Source organism: Rattus rattus, chromosome 6 (genome assembly GCF_011064425.1).
Source record: "Rattus rattus isolate New Zealand chromosome 6, Rrattus_CSIRO_v1, whole genome shotgun sequence".
In the NCBI taxonomy this organism is placed as follows: Eukaryota; Metazoa; Chordata; class Mammalia; order Rodentia; family Muridae; genus Rattus; species Rattus rattus.
In genome coordinates this window covers 135,011,076-135,027,627 of record NC_046159.1, presented here as the reverse complement: position 1 = coordinate 135,027,627, position 16,552 = coordinate 135,011,076, and the positions used below count along the sequence as shown (strand labels likewise).

At 41.0% G+C, this 16,552-nt stretch overlaps 1 protein-coding gene across 3 annotated transcripts in view; it reads left to right on the top strand.

Annotated features, from left to right (window-relative positions):
• Vps50 (VPS50 subunit of EARP/GARPII complex) overlaps nucleotides 1–15,974 on the top strand; it is a 103,294-nt gene extending 87,320 nt beyond the window's left edge. For all 3 annotated transcript variants that reach the window (XM_032906980.1, XM_032906979.1, XM_032906978.1), the window contains 7 exons: nucleotides 219–299; nucleotides 5,007–5,155; nucleotides 6,594–6,690; nucleotides 7,317–7,475; nucleotides 11,022–11,143; nucleotides 12,866–13,055; nucleotides 15,321–15,974. In XM_032906980.1, coding sequence (XP_032762871.1) covers nucleotides 219–299; nucleotides 5,007–5,155; nucleotides 6,594–6,690; nucleotides 7,317–7,475; nucleotides 11,022–11,143; nucleotides 12,866–13,055; nucleotides 15,321–15,440 — 918 coding nt within the window. In that variant the 3' untranslated portion in view covers nucleotides 15,441–15,974. The remainder of the gene's footprint in view (nucleotides 1–218; nucleotides 300–5,006; nucleotides 5,156–6,593; nucleotides 6,691–7,316; nucleotides 7,476–11,021; nucleotides 11,144–12,865; nucleotides 13,056–15,320) is intronic.
• Nucleotides 15,975–16,552: the final 578 nt, after the last annotated feature.

Below are 16,552 nucleotides of genomic sequence, written 5' to 3'. Positions count from 1 at the left end.
TTGTTTCCTTTTGGGCTAAGATTTGAGTGGTTTGCTGCTGCTGCTGCTGCTGCTGCTGCTGTTGTTGTTGTTGTTGTTGATGATGTTGATGTTGTTGATGATGATATTGTATTGGCATTTTTAATGCACTTTGGAGACCGGTTACCAATCATCTGAACTATTGAGGTCTTACTGCAACAGCATCTGCAGAGCTGTGTAATGTGTTTTTTTATTTTCAGTTGGAATCAACAGGACTTGGCCTTAGTAGTAGCAGACTAAGAACAACTCTAAACAGAATTCAGGAAAGCCTTATTGACCTGGTAAGTAATTAAGTGTAATTAATTCATTTGAGTTATGTGAAACAAGTAGTCACAAATCAACTGTATATAAATGTGCATGTATGGAGTGTCTGAGCCCTCTGGTGTTACATCAGGTTCATACAGGAAGTAAGAACCTGATACTGATAGTCTTGACGTATCTCCAGTTGGCTGCTGGTAGATACTGAGATCGGTGCTCAGAAAGTGTCTGATAGCACTTTATACTTAGTCACCTTGAAATTCACAGCAAAGTTTGGGTGGGTTTTTGTTTGTTTGTTTGTTTTTTGTAGCAGGAACTCCTGGGTCTTGACTGGTGTGTCAGATGATGAGATGCATGGTTTAAGATGATATAGCAATCCAAAGGTGGGTTTTAAGGTAGTATAAACACTGAAAACTAGAAACGAACTTCTGTCTCCCGATTGGTTGCTGTGACGAGAAATTGCTGCTCAGACATCTGCCTGCCTCTGTGTTGACACAGACTTCTCTGAGTTTTCCTTTATTCCTTTCACTTACTCAGAACAAGCTTGATTATCCCATTTTTCATAAAGGATATATAATATGCATACTTCCATTACTGAAATTTTATAGAGCAATGATGATACATCTTTTAAGAAACAGTGGCTGGGTATGGGGATGCATGCCTCTGATTCTAGTCCTTGGGAAACTAATCGAGGAAGATTGAGGGTTCAAGTGAGACTCTGTCTTAGAAATAAAGGAGGAAATAGGGAAAGAAAAGGGAAAAGACAGAAGAATTGAAAGAATTGTTATATATTATACTATGACTTTTCAGTGTACAAAACTTCTGGCAGTATATAAAAATAGCAATCTTTATCTTTTGCTCCTAAAGTGTGTATTCTGTGGTAGTGAAGAGGCAGTTAGACACATGCATTCTCTAGCACATATGAGACGCTGTTGGGCCATGCTGAACGCTGTGGTGAATGGAGTGGAGAGAGCTAAGATGGCCGCCGCTGAGCACTGATGGAGTAACTGCTGTCTCAGGTGGCACTGCTACAGCAGAAGAAATAAGTAGCACTCACCTCGGGTTCTTCTGGTACTGCACATCTCTGTCCTATAGCATTTGTGGGTCATTGGTTCCAGGATCACATTCACCACCCGTGTTCACCTCCCTTATGTAAAAATAGCGTTATATTTGTATATAAACTGTGCATAGCTGTGTATTGTTCATCATCTCTATAGTATATACTTACCTAACACAGCATAAATCTTTTATAAAGATGTGTAATATATGTTTCTTTCAGAAGTAATGACATTCAGTACAAATATGTGCCCTACACCTCAAGAATTTTTGAACTGTGGTTGGCTAAGCTCAGACACAGACGTGTGGGTATGGAAAGTAGACAGCGTAGCCATCACACTGCCTTTCTTGGCACATGGACATCTCCTGGAAATGTTCATAGTATGCAAGACTCTGCTGTGGTCCTTGTATCCTGATTTAGTCTGACTTCTTTAGGTTTTGATGTTTATTAATCCTTAATCTTTGTCTCAAACAATGGTTCCTTTTTTGACCCAGCATTTATTTTCCTCATTTTTACCTGCCTGACTTTGTTTTTTGTTTTTCCGTTTTGTTTTTTTGTTTTTTTTTTTTAATCCTTCAGCTTTTGCCACTTCAACCATTTTCCATGTTTTGTTATGCATTTTCTCTGCCTTGGGATGGCTTTGACCATCAGATCTTGTTCTCTGTTGAGCTTAAAACTCAGCTGAAATTTTTCTCTCCTTCTAACAGAACGCTTCAAGACTGCTGGGTTGAATTTCATCATTAAAATCATTCTGGCATTTCTCCATCTCTCCTGCGGGTTACTAGACTAGAATCGTCAAACCAGAGTTTTGAATTTGACCCTTAAGGCATGGATTTGTACCTAAGGTTTTGCCACAAGGCATGTAAGAGATCAAGGAACCAAACAAGTTCTTTGAAACAGGCAGTTACTCATCTTCTTGACAATGAAATGCCCATGACGTTTGTCCAACTCTACGATGATAACTGAATGAATTTGCTCCCTAAAGTGGTGAATTTGTCAAATTTACAGCTGTATGTTCAAAAGTAACATGCCTGCTTTTCTTGTTTCTCATTTTTGGCACCATTTTTCTAAACACGCCCCAATTTTAAGTGTTATGCTTATGTTCTCGTAAATCAGAAGGTTGTTGACTGTGGGATAGAAAATCCATCCAGCCGTCAATTCATCCTTCAGTTTCTAAGGCCCCCCCCTGCCCAGTTCATGCAGCTGGATAACTAACACTCCCTAGAGTACAGCCCAAGTTTTCAAAATAGTTTCCATTTCCTTCTGGGTGTCTTGTTTTTGTATTGTTTTGTTTTTCCTGTTAGTTTTTATACCATTGCATAGATAAAAGCCTTGGTTTATTGTTTCAGAAAAATCTCGTTTGCTGTTTAATAGTTTTGATCTAGATTATTTTTAAGTTAGTATATGAACTTTAACTTGTTTCCATGATGTTGGAAAGCGTGGCAGAGTTGCTGCAGTGTGTGGATAGGCCAATAAGGAATAACCAATCAACTCAGAGCTAAGCTGAAATACTTTTCCTCACATTACTCCTACTTGGCTCTATAAACTTTAGACTTTTTCATGGCTTTATTTTCTCTATCCATATCTTCTGATTTTTCACTTTTAATTTATAAATGGCAGATCCATTTTGATCCTTAAAAATGCTACCTGGAATAATTTTAAATTCCGTTTAAAATTTAAAAATGTGTTTCCCACATCAAGGGGAAGTCTTCAAGGTCTAATAGAGGAAGTACACATGAGGAAGTGACAGCTACTGATCTCGTCCCAGAAATGAGTCTTTACTCTTCTGTTTGGTGACTGTCAGTCACTGTTCTATTGCTGCAAAGAGACAACACAACCAAGGCAACGTATGAAGGAAAGCATTTAATCGAGCCTTGCTTGCAGTTTCCTAGGCCTAGTCTGTAATCTTCATGGCAGGGAGGATGGGGGAGGCAGGCATAGTGCTGGAGAAGCAGTAGTTGAGAGTCACAGCCTGATCCACAGGTGGGAGTTGGCAGGCAGACAGACAGAGACAGACACTGGGTCTGGCATGGGCTTTTGAAACCTCAAAGCCTACCCCAGTAACAGGCTTCCTCCAACAGGGCCACACCTCTTAATCTTTCTAATCCTAGTAAAGAGTTCACTCCCTGGCATTCAGATACATGGGCCTCTGAGAGCCATTGTTATTCAGACCATCAGAGTGGTGATAACTAAATTGCTTAAAACCTTTGGCCAACTTTCAGTGTTTATTTGAGACAAGGCCTTGCTGTGTAGCCCAGGCTAGCCTCAGACTGGTGATCTCCTGCTTCAGCCTCTTAAAGCTAAGGTTGCAGATATCTATCACCACACCCAGCTTGAATCTCTGATTACTTAAAGAAGCATTTTCAATCTGACCAGAAAATCTGTTGATTTAAATTCTCTTTACAGTGGTAGGATGATGGCAGCAAGAGGCAAAAGCATGACTTCTGCCATGACTAGAGACTGAAAGTTCTCTTCTGCCTTCAGAGGGCCCCACGCTCCTTTCCTGTCGATAAGCGTAGCCTGGCAGTTTTGTAGCTGGCTAGTTGGTTGGAGTATATTTTCTTATGGAGACTTGGTGTAAACAACTAATCGCCAGAGAAGTTGATGCCTAACTTGCGGTGTTGATGGGAGAAAAGGAGGGCACGAGCTGGGGAGTTTTTAGTGCAATGGTAATTTTACCCTCTGAAGCCCCCTCAAAAGTAGTAAATAAATTATCTTTCTTTGACCTTGAGTGTGGTGACTAGTTACTGGTGACTACTCACTAGTTACTAGTGAGGATGGTGTTGTCAGCAGCAGTTTCTCATGCGTGTTTCATGGAGGGCAGCTTTCCATCCACATAGCTCTATTAAGTGTTTGGCCGACTTCTGGTCTCTGGCTACTTCATGTAGCCAGTTGAGCATACTTAGCTAAGACTTGAAGATACTCTGTTTCCCTAGACTGCTTCTAATAGGAGATATATTTCTGTTGCATTCAGAGGCATGTGTGACTTGTACCCTGCTTACTTAGGTGCCAAGCTGAGATCATATAGTAAGGAGAGGATTTCCAGTGAGTATCAGATGTAGGGATTTCACGTGAGAATTTTTCTGACCACGGATTTTCTGCTATTGGCCGCGGCACTGTTTGTGTGATGCAGTGTCTCCTGGCCAGTGCCAAGGAGTGCAGCGTAGCCATGGCCATCTCACCTAGAGTCACACATCAAAACCACACATATACAGGGCGGTTAGATTTAAGTTTATAACAGCGTTCTAGTCCTGCCTTCTTGAGAGTATACCAGATTACCTGGGTTCCGTTTTTTCTTTGTGAAATAATTAATCAAACCATACGTTGCTATTTCATCATAATTCTCAAGGATCAGACCCTCAGCTTCCAGTTTTTGAGAGACATTGCTCTCTGAACAGCCGTCAGTTATTGAAGATTTCCTGTGGTGGCTAACTTAGGTTGTGTACATGTGGTAGCATGTTATATTGGGTAACAGACGGAATTATCTTAATTTAATATATAAAGGAAAATCCCAATAGCTGCAAAGCATAGAAGCAAAAAAGAGCGGCCGAAGCTAAGTATGCATCAACTGTGCCTGTGCCTGTGAGGTGCACTGTGTGCAGCCCCGTGGTCCGCCGTCGCCAGTCCTCAGTGCTAGCGACTGCTCTTTCCACTGTGTGCTTTGTCTTTCCAGGAGGGCTCAGCTGATCCTACTGCCACTCTCACAGCAGCCGAGGAAAGAAAGGAGAAGGTACCCAGCCCACACCTCAATCAGCTAGTGATTTTGACATCTGGGGATACATTGTATGGGTTGGCAGAGAGAGTGGTAGCCACAGAATCCTTGTAAGTTGTTGAAAACAGTTGTTTGCCATAAATATTTAAGGAAAAATTATGAGAAGTAAGCATTGTGTAATTATACTTTTTGCTATATACTACTGCTGTGTTACTACTACTACTACTACTACTACTACTACTACTACTCTTAAATACCACTTACACATTGTTGCAAAATATATGTTAGCATAGATTACTAATTGATTTTTTTTTATAGTTGCATGGTTGCATGTGTCTGTGTCTATGTGTATGTGTGTGTTCATGTGTATGGGAGACTCATGTTTGTGCAGGTGTATGTCTCTGTATGTATGAGGGCCAGAGAACTGCCTTGGATATCATCGCTCTGATGCTGTTCACCTGGCTTGAAACAGGATCTCTCAATGGCCTAGGAGTGAGCCCCGATGATCCACTTGTCTGCCTGACCACCCCTGGGGTTACAGTGGTCCCACCACCCTTGGCTTTTTATGGTTGGCTTTAATTATATAAATCAATGTAAGGAAATATGTTAAGATTTGATAGTTAAAAAGATGGTCCTTGTTAAGTAAAACTTTAAATAAATGGATGATATATTTCTGCTTCCTAGTAGAATCCATGGTAATTGTAGTCCACTGTTATTGTTACATAGAATTTATTTTGGGCATCAGCAAGAATGCCTTTTGGTCTTTCTTAACCCCCCAAGTTAATTCAGTTAAATCATGCAGACTGTTCCATAAGGTACAGCCCATACATAACAGAAATCCAAGTAAAACAGTATTCAGTGATAGAGTATCTGCAGGCAACAGTCCAGGAGCACTTACCCAGTGTATATATGCCTGCCTCTCCTGAGACAGCCTGTTAGGATTGTTGGGTTATGACAGATATCCTTTTGAAGCTCTTAAGTTTCAGTGTATTGAATACGTTGAGTGGAATTAAAAGAAATCCTCTAAAAGACAAGCCGTGGACTGGAGAGTTGGCTTAGCAGTTGAGAGCATGTGTTGCTTTTGCAGAGGACCCAGGGTCAGTTCCCAGGATTGACATGGTGGGTTACAATCACCTATAATTCTAGTCCCAGGGAATCCGATGCCCTGTTATGGCCTTGGTGGTCACCAGGCGTGCACATGCAGGCAAAACATTCTCATATAAAATAAATAAACCCTTTTCTTTTAAAAAGAAAAGCTCTATTTTTAGTTTGTTTTTTTTTTTAACGTTACTTGGGCTCGTATGTTGCATATGAAAAGCTATGTAATTCCATACCTTAGAGCCCGAATGTCCCGGAAATGACTCTTTAACTCACAAATGAACATCCACTGCTATAATGTGATAGGGAAACTTGTCTAGTTCACAGTATAAAGTTACTAAAGTGAAAACAGTTTTCAGTTGTTTTTGTTCTTAACAGCTTCATTACACAGGAACAACAACAGGTTCAAAATCCTGCAATAACTACCCCATGGTTATTCATTCTCTTTAGAGTGTTCTTGGCTGAGCAGTTCGAGTTCCTTCAGCCACATTTGGATGCTGTGATGCCTGCAGTCAAAAAGCCCTTCCTGCAGCAGTTTTACTCCCAGGTCAGATGCTCCTGTCTGTCATTTCAGCTACTGGCAAGGTGCGGCCATCGCCACCTCCTAAGCTGTTTGTTACTATATCACAAGAGTGAAGGCTCCAGGGGAGCTGGATAAAATGTTCTTCTATTTGCTCATGACTTAGATTAAACAACTTAGGGAACAGCTGGGTAGGGAGCAAACTGGGGGGACACGAGTGTGTAAGGAAAACTAAAGTTGTCAGAGCAGGGAAGAGGAGGGGATCTGGAGTGACAGGCAAAAGAGCCTTTTACACCCAGGCTCTCAGCCTGGGACTAGGTTGTATTCCAAGGGCATCAGGAAGGTCTGGGAGCGTGGGAGAGGGGTGCGCTTGGAAAGGAATCTCTGAAGGTGTGGAAAAACTGTTACATGGCACCCATAGGGTGGGGTGGGGCAGTTGAAAGCTGTTAATGAGGATCGAATCCCAAGCTAAGAGGACCAGGAAGAGAGATGGGGTAAGTGGAAACAGGGCCATTGCCTCATGTTAAAGTATTTTCTTAATTGAAATTTCCAATTGTATATTATATATTTTACAAACTAGAAAAGAGCAAATTATTCTTTTTAGGTGTAGCACTTTTAGAAATAATTGTTCTTGTTTCTCTGGAACATTTCAGACAGTCTCAACTGCCAGTGAACTGCGCAAACCCATTTACTGGATTGTGGCTGGTAAAGCTATTGATTATGAACAGATGCTTCTCCTAATGACTAATGTGAAGTGGGATGTCAAAGAGATCATGTCACAGCACAACGTCTATGTAGATGCATTGCTAAAGGCAAGTGCTCTGAGAACCTTTGCCAATGATCACTTTTATTAAGAGTTTTGGCTCTAAAATATCAGATTCTAGTTGTTTGGTACTCACTTCTGGAATTGGCTTGAATTGATGTATGTGACCTTTAAATTCCGTGCTTGTTTTGATCTGTGATATTTGCAGATTTGTGTTTTGTTTGTTAAATTTTGCTCCAAGTTTCTAACATTGAGTTAGTTTGATTATTGCATGCCATGGCTACCTTTCTGATAGAACCCAGTAGCTTTATCTGTAAACACAGGAAGGTATTTCTGTTTAGAGTCATGGCTGTAGCTCAGCATGTGCTCCTTTGACAGGATCGTCTTCTTTGGTCCAGGTTGTGTTCTCTATAAATCACATTACTTTTGCAAGGTCTTATGCATCAGGTGTCTATATGCGATGCCTGCTTTTGTAAGTTCCCTAAAAGGAGTTGCAGCTCGCCTCTTTTCCTTTGTGCGTCAGTTGATATTTATGACCACCTGATATATACCAGGCCTGATAGAAATCTGCCCAGGTAGTTGCCAGTTAAGGAACTTATGTGACTTTGAGGAATAGCCACGTTGGTATAGAGGTAGGAGCATACACAGAGAGCCTGAGGTGTTTAGTATCTATTGGTATATAATGCTGTGAACAAACACGCCCAGCACAGAGAGAGGGAATGACACTTGTTCATTCTGGTCACAGAAGGAGTCTAATATTGAAAGAGTATCTGAGAAAAGGAAAGTAATTTCCACAGAGTTCTTTTTCATCCCTATCAACATGGAAAACCTGACCTATAAAGTCCTGCTTTTGGTCTCATTTACAATCATTCTTAGTAGCTAGGGTACCTGAGAACCAATGGAGCTGAAGGTTAGAACACAGGTTAAGTAGGATTGGGCTGCAGTGCTTGACCACAGCTTACAGTGCTTCTGTGGGACTTTCTGCTGTCTCAAGACTCACAGGGTGCGCTTGGCAGGATCTAGGCTTGGAGATCTAAAGGGTGAGTGACAATCGTGAGTCTTTGAGTTTTGCTTTTTGCTGGCCTGGAACTGAGAGATACTTGTCTTCTGAGATTTGGTTGCTGCTTTAAATTTGGAATGAAGAAATCAAGGACAATTTATAAATAATGGTACCTCCTCATTTCAAAACAATATGTTCTTTTTTTTTTTTTTTTTTGCCTTTTCTTCATTTTATTGAGACAATACACAAGGTAGGTGTTTTTTTTGTTTGGTTGGTTTTGTTCTGTTTTGTTTGTCATAGCTCAGACACCTAGAAAGTCCACTGTCAAGGCTCTGACAGATTTGTTGTATAGGCTGGGCTGATCTCCCACCAATCTTATCTCCCAGCACATGCTCAAGCGATGAAAAGGGACAGGCAGCTGACCTGAGCCTCTTACAAACGTGCCAGTCCCCAGGCACATGGACCCTGTCCTCAAGACCTAGTCACTTTCCAAAGACCTGACTTCCAGCACTGTCACCCTGGGGTTGGGGTTTTAGAAGATGAGCTCGAGGTAACAAAATTTTGGGACCATAGCCCATGCCCACAATCAGACACATGGGATAAAGGAAAAAGAATTCTGTGCTCAGGGCACAGTTCTGAAGGGCACTGCTTGCTGCCCTGTCTTAGTTCCTGGAACAAAAATATTCTAAAGAAGAGCCAATCTCACTGAGGTTATTAATCTCAATCTGTCCTTTTTTATTGGCCCAGGGCCTTCTTTAAGCTTAAAAGTTAATCATCTGATGTCTTCTGTTCTTTATTTTGCTCTCCTGAAACTGGGTGAAGGCAGACCATGCTGTTGCTCTCTTCTAATCCAGAGTAAAACGCACTGCTTCAGTTAGCAGGCGGTGCTCGTGCACACCGAGCTCAGCAATAAACAGTCAGTTTGCGTATGAAGCCTATAGCTGTCTAAAGTAGAATATTAATGAAAGTTACCAAACTATGACTTGAAATCCAAAGTAGTTTACTGTAGCAGATGCATGAATAAATGCCGTAGCCCATGCTGCTGCTCTGTGAGGTCCCTGAAATGAAACAGCTGATGGAGAGCAATTACTTATTTAACTTTGATTTCAAAAGGTAAGCTTGGTGAATTGGAGACACGTTCCTCAAAAAATAATTAAAAGCAATGAACTGTTAAAAATAAATCGACAGGAAAAGCTGTGCTTTGTGATGTAGGCAAAGAGCAGTGGCTACTGCTGCTGTCTCTGTGGCAGCTCACCTGGGCTGAGCTCACCTGTCATCCTGGGTCCCATTAGGACCTGTGAGCACATGTTGGTCCCGATATGCTAAACAGCATGTGACTTTCTATCCAGAAAACTGTAGAAAAATTCTACCGTAACCCTTCTTAAATTTGTATGAATTACATCCCAGGGAGGAGTCAGGGGCATTTCTTTGTGTATGAGCATTTAGATGGCAGTACCCCTCCGAAATGAACTCTTCACTGCTGTTACACAGTCACTCAAGTTCCCTACTGTAATCTTGTGAAAGTTAAGAGTTGATAGAAAATACTTCATGGTTGTTTTCCTGTGTATTAAACTTTTGTGACTACGAGGAAACTCTCAAATCATTTTTTAAATGCTAAGTAATGGTTAGGAAAGAAAATTATGTATCAGGTTTTTTTATTTACCAGGAATACTGACAAGCTATGAATAGTTAGTTTTGAATTAAAAGATTATTAAAATAGACTTTAGGATCGGAGGAACTAGAAGAGTCACGGACACCACAAGAACACAGCCCAAAGAATTAACTGACTAGGGCTCATGGGAGCTCAGAGAGATCAGGGAGCCTATGGGAGTTGTTCTTATGGGATTCCTAGCAGTGGGACTAGGGTCTGTCCCTGAGTCTTTTGCCTACTTGTGGGACCCTTTTCCTCCACTGAGTTGCCTCCCTCGTCTTATTATAGCTTCTTATACTGAGTTTCATTTTGATATCCCCTGAAATGCCTGCTCTTGTCTGAGGGTAAGCAGGAGAGTCAGGGGATGGGAATCCTTCTGGGGGAAGAGGGGCGGTGTGGGGAAGAGATTGGGGGAGGGGAAGGAGAGGAAACTGTGGTGGGATGTATTATATGAAAGAAGAATATTAAAAACACAAACCAAAACTGTTTCTTAAAGCCAATAGCTTTTTTAGTCCAATCATAGAAAATTTTGAGATATTTAGGCATGATTTATATGGTTTAGTCAATTTATGATGCTTATTTCTCTTTAGATAAATTCTGGTATAATGTGCTATGCTTTTTCTTAAAATGTTTATTTGTTTACTTACTGTGAGAAAGAGAGATCTATATGGGCCTGAGATCAGAAGACTTTGTGAGTTGGCCTTACACAGAAGGGCCTTTACCTACTGAGCGAGCCATTTTGCTAGACCTGATTATATTGTTAAAAACTTTTTCACTAAGTCCAAGTTGTCTATGGCATAAGTCACTCCCCACCCCACCCCCATTTTTCTTTTTTGCTTCATTTAGTTAATAGCTACATCCTTGGATCTTTTTTGTTTCTTTTTTAAAAAATAATTGTAATATTGTGGCATTAAAATTATAGTCATGCCTTGTGTCCCTCTTAGGAATTTGAACAGTTTAACAAGCGGTTAAATGAAGTTTCTAAGAGAGTTCGGATACCCTTGCCTGTATCAAATATACTTTGGGAACATTGTATACGATTAGCTAACAGAACTATTGTGGAAGGGTAAGTTTCATGAAAGCATTCATTGTTTCTTAAATTACAATGTAGCATATGAATGAATGTCCTATGATTTAATGGATGGAAAGCATCAATAGAGCTGATGACCAATGGCAGCCATGCTTGATCCAAGCTTGAAAAGGAGCCGTAGGTTAGTGTGCCTGTCTCCTGAGGGTTATTCTCTTGATACTGACACTGAACCAAGATGGCAGATGAATGAGGAATACAGAGCCATTAGATCATCTGAAAGTAGCTGATAATTATTATCTAGTAATTCTGTGAGTATTCCTAACATTTATTGAAGATTATTTACTGAGCCAAAGATTTCACAGATTTTATTGACAACTCATGACTTACCTCAGCTGGTAATTGTCAGTGGGAAACCTTGGATCAGAAAGCCCAGATTTAAGAGTGTAGCTTGTCCAGGCCCACCGTGTTCAGATGCACGGAAGGCTTCTCCATGCCCGGTGCTCAGTCTCCAGGTTGCCCATGTCTTCAGGCTTTTTACGGTAGCTCTCCCTCTTACTCGACATTGTCCCTACTGTGTGCATACATTCATCTGACACACAGAGGAAAATGGGCCTGAGAGGCAAACAGCTCTTTCAGAGACCATGTGCACATTGAATTTCATACCATCTTTCATCCGACTGCTCGCTCTTCCTTTTTGTCTTTTTTTCTTTCTTCTTCTTCTTCTTCTTCTTCTTCTTCTTCATCATCACCACCACCACCACCACCACCACCACCACCACCACCACCACCACCACCACCACCACCACCACCATCATCATCATCTGAAAAGAATGCCCTAGGCAGGACAGGCCTTTAATACCACAGCTTTAATACCAGCACTCCCTCTAGAAACAGGAAGCAGAGTCAGGTAGATCTCTGAATCTAGTAGTAGGCTTTGATATATGTTTGATATATGCAGGCCAGCCTGATCTGCAGAGCGAGTTTAAGACATCCAGGGCTACGCAAGAGGAAACCCAGAGAGAGAGAGAGAGAGAGAGAGAGAGAGAGAGAGAGAGAGAGAGAGAGAGAGAGACGACAGACAGACAGACAGACAGAATGCTTTAGAAAGTAGGAAAGTGGTCGGTCTGACCTATTAAAAGAACAATCTCAGTGTCATATGTAAGTAAGGTAGCATATCAGCAGCCATAGTGTAGAAGTAATGAAAATAAATTTGTTTGAATAAAAAGCAACAAATATATGTTAAGTTTACACATATTCCACTTTATTAAAAATACGTACACACAAAATCCATTGATTGCTAAATAATATTAGCTATGATTTTCTGGTCAGTTTTTTTTTCCTTAAAAGAAATGGCTCATTTTCTAACATTGAATACATCACTGACTTAAGAGTACTCAAATTCTGTGCCGTATTTGTATTATCATGCACCCACCTTAAAACCCAGTATTTCAGTAGTGTATAAGAATACATCCATGGGCTGGAGAGATGGCTCAGTCATTAAAAGCTAGGCTCACAACCAAAAATATAAGAATACATCCATGAGTTATTTTATTATGGAAAATATGTGCAGTGTTGATGGGAGAAATATTTCATTTGTTCCTTTTTCATTGAGTTGCTACAATGTTGAAATGGATTCTAACCTGAGTTTGGCTTTGGAGTGTTTGAACATAGTTGTGCGATCACAGCCTGTTCTGGAGCATAGGTTCCTGCCCCTTCTTGCTGTCTCATCACATGTTACCTCCTCCTTGTATCTCTTAGATACGCCAATGTCAAGAAGTGCAGTAACGAGGGACGTGCCTTGATGCAATTGGATTTTCAACAGTTTTTAATGAAACTCGAGAAACTAACTGACATTAGGCCTATTCCTGATAAAGAATTTGTGGAAACATATATCAAAGCCTACTACTTGACTGAGAATGACATGGAGCGTTGGATCAAAGAGCACCGGGTAAGAACGGGTTGGTGTATGCTCATGTGCTGCTCTTGTCTGGGTGTTGTGCGACTCCAAATCATAAGAATAAAATACAAAGGAACACACTGAGGTCACTTTTCCCGTACTCACACTGTCTAGGCAATGTCCTTTGTCTGCTCAGATCCATTTGAGCCCTTTTGAAGTGTGCCCTAGGATCAGAATATGAGTATGGTTTTCCTGTGCTGCATCGTAGGAAGAGGTAAACATGGTTGTCAAGACAAGTAGAGGATAGTAACGCTGAAATGACTCATTAGCTATAGAACCTGAGTGTTGTACTCTTAAATAGTAAAATGGTAGCGTCCTCATCATTGTGGCCTGTAGGGGTGATTCAAAAGTACTTAATACTTATGGCTACACTTTTTTTTTTTTTTTTTCTCCGAGCTGGGGACCGAACCCAGGGCCTTGCGCTTCCTAGGCAAACGCTCTACCACTGAGCTAAATCCCCAACCCCATGGCTACACTTTTAACAAGCATGAGATTTTACCTTTAATAAAAGTTTGGTAGGTTTTCTTCAGTTATGTAGAATGTTGGACCTCTACACTTTATTGAACACATAACACAAACATTCTTGGCAGAGGGCAGCTGCTCTCCTCTTCATTTGTTTGGATAAACAGCTTGTAAAAGGGTCTTGAGGAAAACATGGAGAATATTAACGTTACCAGCAGTCAGGCAGGAGTAGCCTAAGTTCAGAAGCAGCCTTGACTTCATAGTTGGGGCCAGCTTGAGCTACATAGGAACCACTAAGAGAGGGGTGTCGGGAGAGAGACAGGGAAACGGGGAAACAGGAAGAGGAATCACCAAATCTCAATACTTCTGAGTTTTAACATTATAAAAAGATGAAATGAGCCTTGTTAGAATATCTAGTGTGTTGTAAGCAAGTTAAAACCCATGCTATTTTAAGGACTTTTTGATAAATAAGCCAGAATTAAGAAAAACTTCACTACCCTTACTCCACTTCTATCTGAGAACCAAAATGCTAGCCCTATATGCAGATGGACTGCTGAGTGAGTGTTCAGTTCTGGTGCAGGGGGTGAGGGTAGGTGGTGAGGATGGATATAGAGGGTGCAAAAGGAGAGAAAGCAAAGCTCTTAAGTGTTTGTTACTTGATGCAAAATGCTGCCCTTTTAGGATTTATTCTTTTAGTACAGTCAGTAAATGTTTTAACTTGGCATTGTAGAAGCTTTAACTGGATGGTATTTGTAGTTCAATGACAATTTCCAGGGAATTTCCTGCCAGTTCTATGCAGGCAAAAAAGCAGGGAGCTTCTCCAACAACCCGCCAGAGCAATACAGAGGCCAGTGATGGTGGATACTGAGTGCTGAGCAGGCTCAGGAACTCTGCGGGGTGGTGATAGGTACATACATGAAACCATTCGCTAAGGGGTTGGAACGAACTGCCTCATGCTGTAAAATAGTGTTGTCTTTTACAATGCCTTCAGTGCACCTAGACTTTCTTTTCTCTTACAAGGTGAAGGTACACAGTTGTCCTTCCTTGTCTTAACTCCTGTTAATCCAGGAGAAAAACAGTGTGTCAGTATGTCTGAGGAAGTATCTATGCCCATCCTAACAGTGCACTGTTGAAACCCATGAGCTAGGTAGATTTGGACAGTTAGGATATTTAGTCCTCATTTTACTAACTGTCCAACAGTTATAATCTGAGGAGTTTAAGGAGAGTGATTTGGGGCTGGAGAAATGGTTCAGCAGTTGAGCATGTGTTGCTCTTTCCAGCTTGACTCTGAGCATGTACATAATGCCTCTCAAACATCTGCCAGTCAGACCCAAAGGATCCAGCAGCCTCTTCTGACCTTAACGCACAGCAAGCACAAGTCTTGTAGGATGTAAGGAGTCATTGTTCCTTTGGAGATTCTTAGCTAAAGTATAAAATGTATGCTGTACTTTAAAATGTGAAATGGAAATGTGTTTTGATAATTTGAAAACAGACTACCACAAAAACAAGTACAAAGTGTGCGACCTTTAAAGTGACGAAAGCACATTATGTTGCTCTGTCATAGTGACAGAGGTGGTTGCTGCCAGCCTCCAGGATATCCTACCCCTGCTCCTCCCCCGTGTGACACCAGAGCCCTTTGTCTTTTATGCTTCAGCTGTGCCTTCCAGCACTCTCGCTGGGCCACAGCGCTCAGCCATCCTCCAGCCTCAGATGTCTGCCTGCTCTGTTGTATTAATCAGAAGCATCAGTTCCAGTGCATTGGGTGTTACATTTGGATTTTCTCTCTTTGGGCAGGAATATTCAACGAAGCAGTTGACCAACCTGGTGAATGTTTGCCTGGGATCGCATATTAATAAGAAAGCAAGACAGAAGCTCCTAGCAGCTATAGATGATATAGACAGACCTAAACGATAATGAACAGAGCTCTTCCTCGAAGGCATTGATCTTCTCTCAGCCTGTACGACACGAAAGGCGGTTCTTCTTGCACTCCTGATAATTCTCCTCTAAGAAAACTTGGAGCGTGTCCTTTTGAGCTGGAAAATAGAAAATACTCAACTGTGTGTGCTGTGCTCAGGCGGCTTTTATATGCTCCAGTTTCTTCAGATTTTGCGCCTCTTTATTGTAACCTTTTCCTGAAATGATCTTATTGTCATAACTATTATGTGGCTACAATTATACATTTTACAAAAGAGTGTAAATACATAGTTGGAAGAAACGGTGGCTAGTGTGTCTATGAATAGCTTTTGGAGAATGTCTTAATAAAATGAGAGATTGAGTGTACAGTCTTTCCTAATTATGAGCATTGCATGAGAAGTAAAAAACATGTAAGAAAGTAGTTGAAAAATCAATATGTTCTCTGTTTTTAACTGTCAGAGCTTCTGCCAGGGCTAATTTGGTTATAACAGTGATCATAAATGATGAAATTTAATAAATGTTACTCTAAAATGATCAGTTGTATGAGACTGCCTTTTAATATCACTCTGTGTTGGAAAGATTTCAGGAGACAATAGTGTCATTTTTTTTTTTAGTATGTCCTCACCCTAGTTCTCCTCTATCCTGATCAGCTGTCATTTTATTGCATGGATTATCCAGTGCCTGAGTAGCATATTGAACAACTATCATGCATTTTTTTAAAAATAAAATATTATACAGGCTGTGCTCTCTTTAAATTCAACTTTTAGGACAATAAAATTTGGGTTGAATGGCTGCAGACAGAGCTGTTACTAGTTATGTGTAAGTACAGGCCATACACAGGTGTGAAATGTGTGTCTCTCACTTTAGAGTTTCAGAACCCAGCTCATTTCTGTGTGCTGCTGCTCGGAACGTTCGCCTTGAAATCAAGCGTCTTCTCCCAATACGTATACCATGAAAGTCAATGTTGAATGTGTGTGTTCTTTCTGACCCCGGGGTACAGAGTATCTAGGCTGGGTGGCACTGGGCCAGATCATCAGTGGCATCAATGGACCCCAGGACCCTCAGAAACTTCATCAGAAATTGGTCTTGCGTCTAGTGAGGCTTAGGGGATG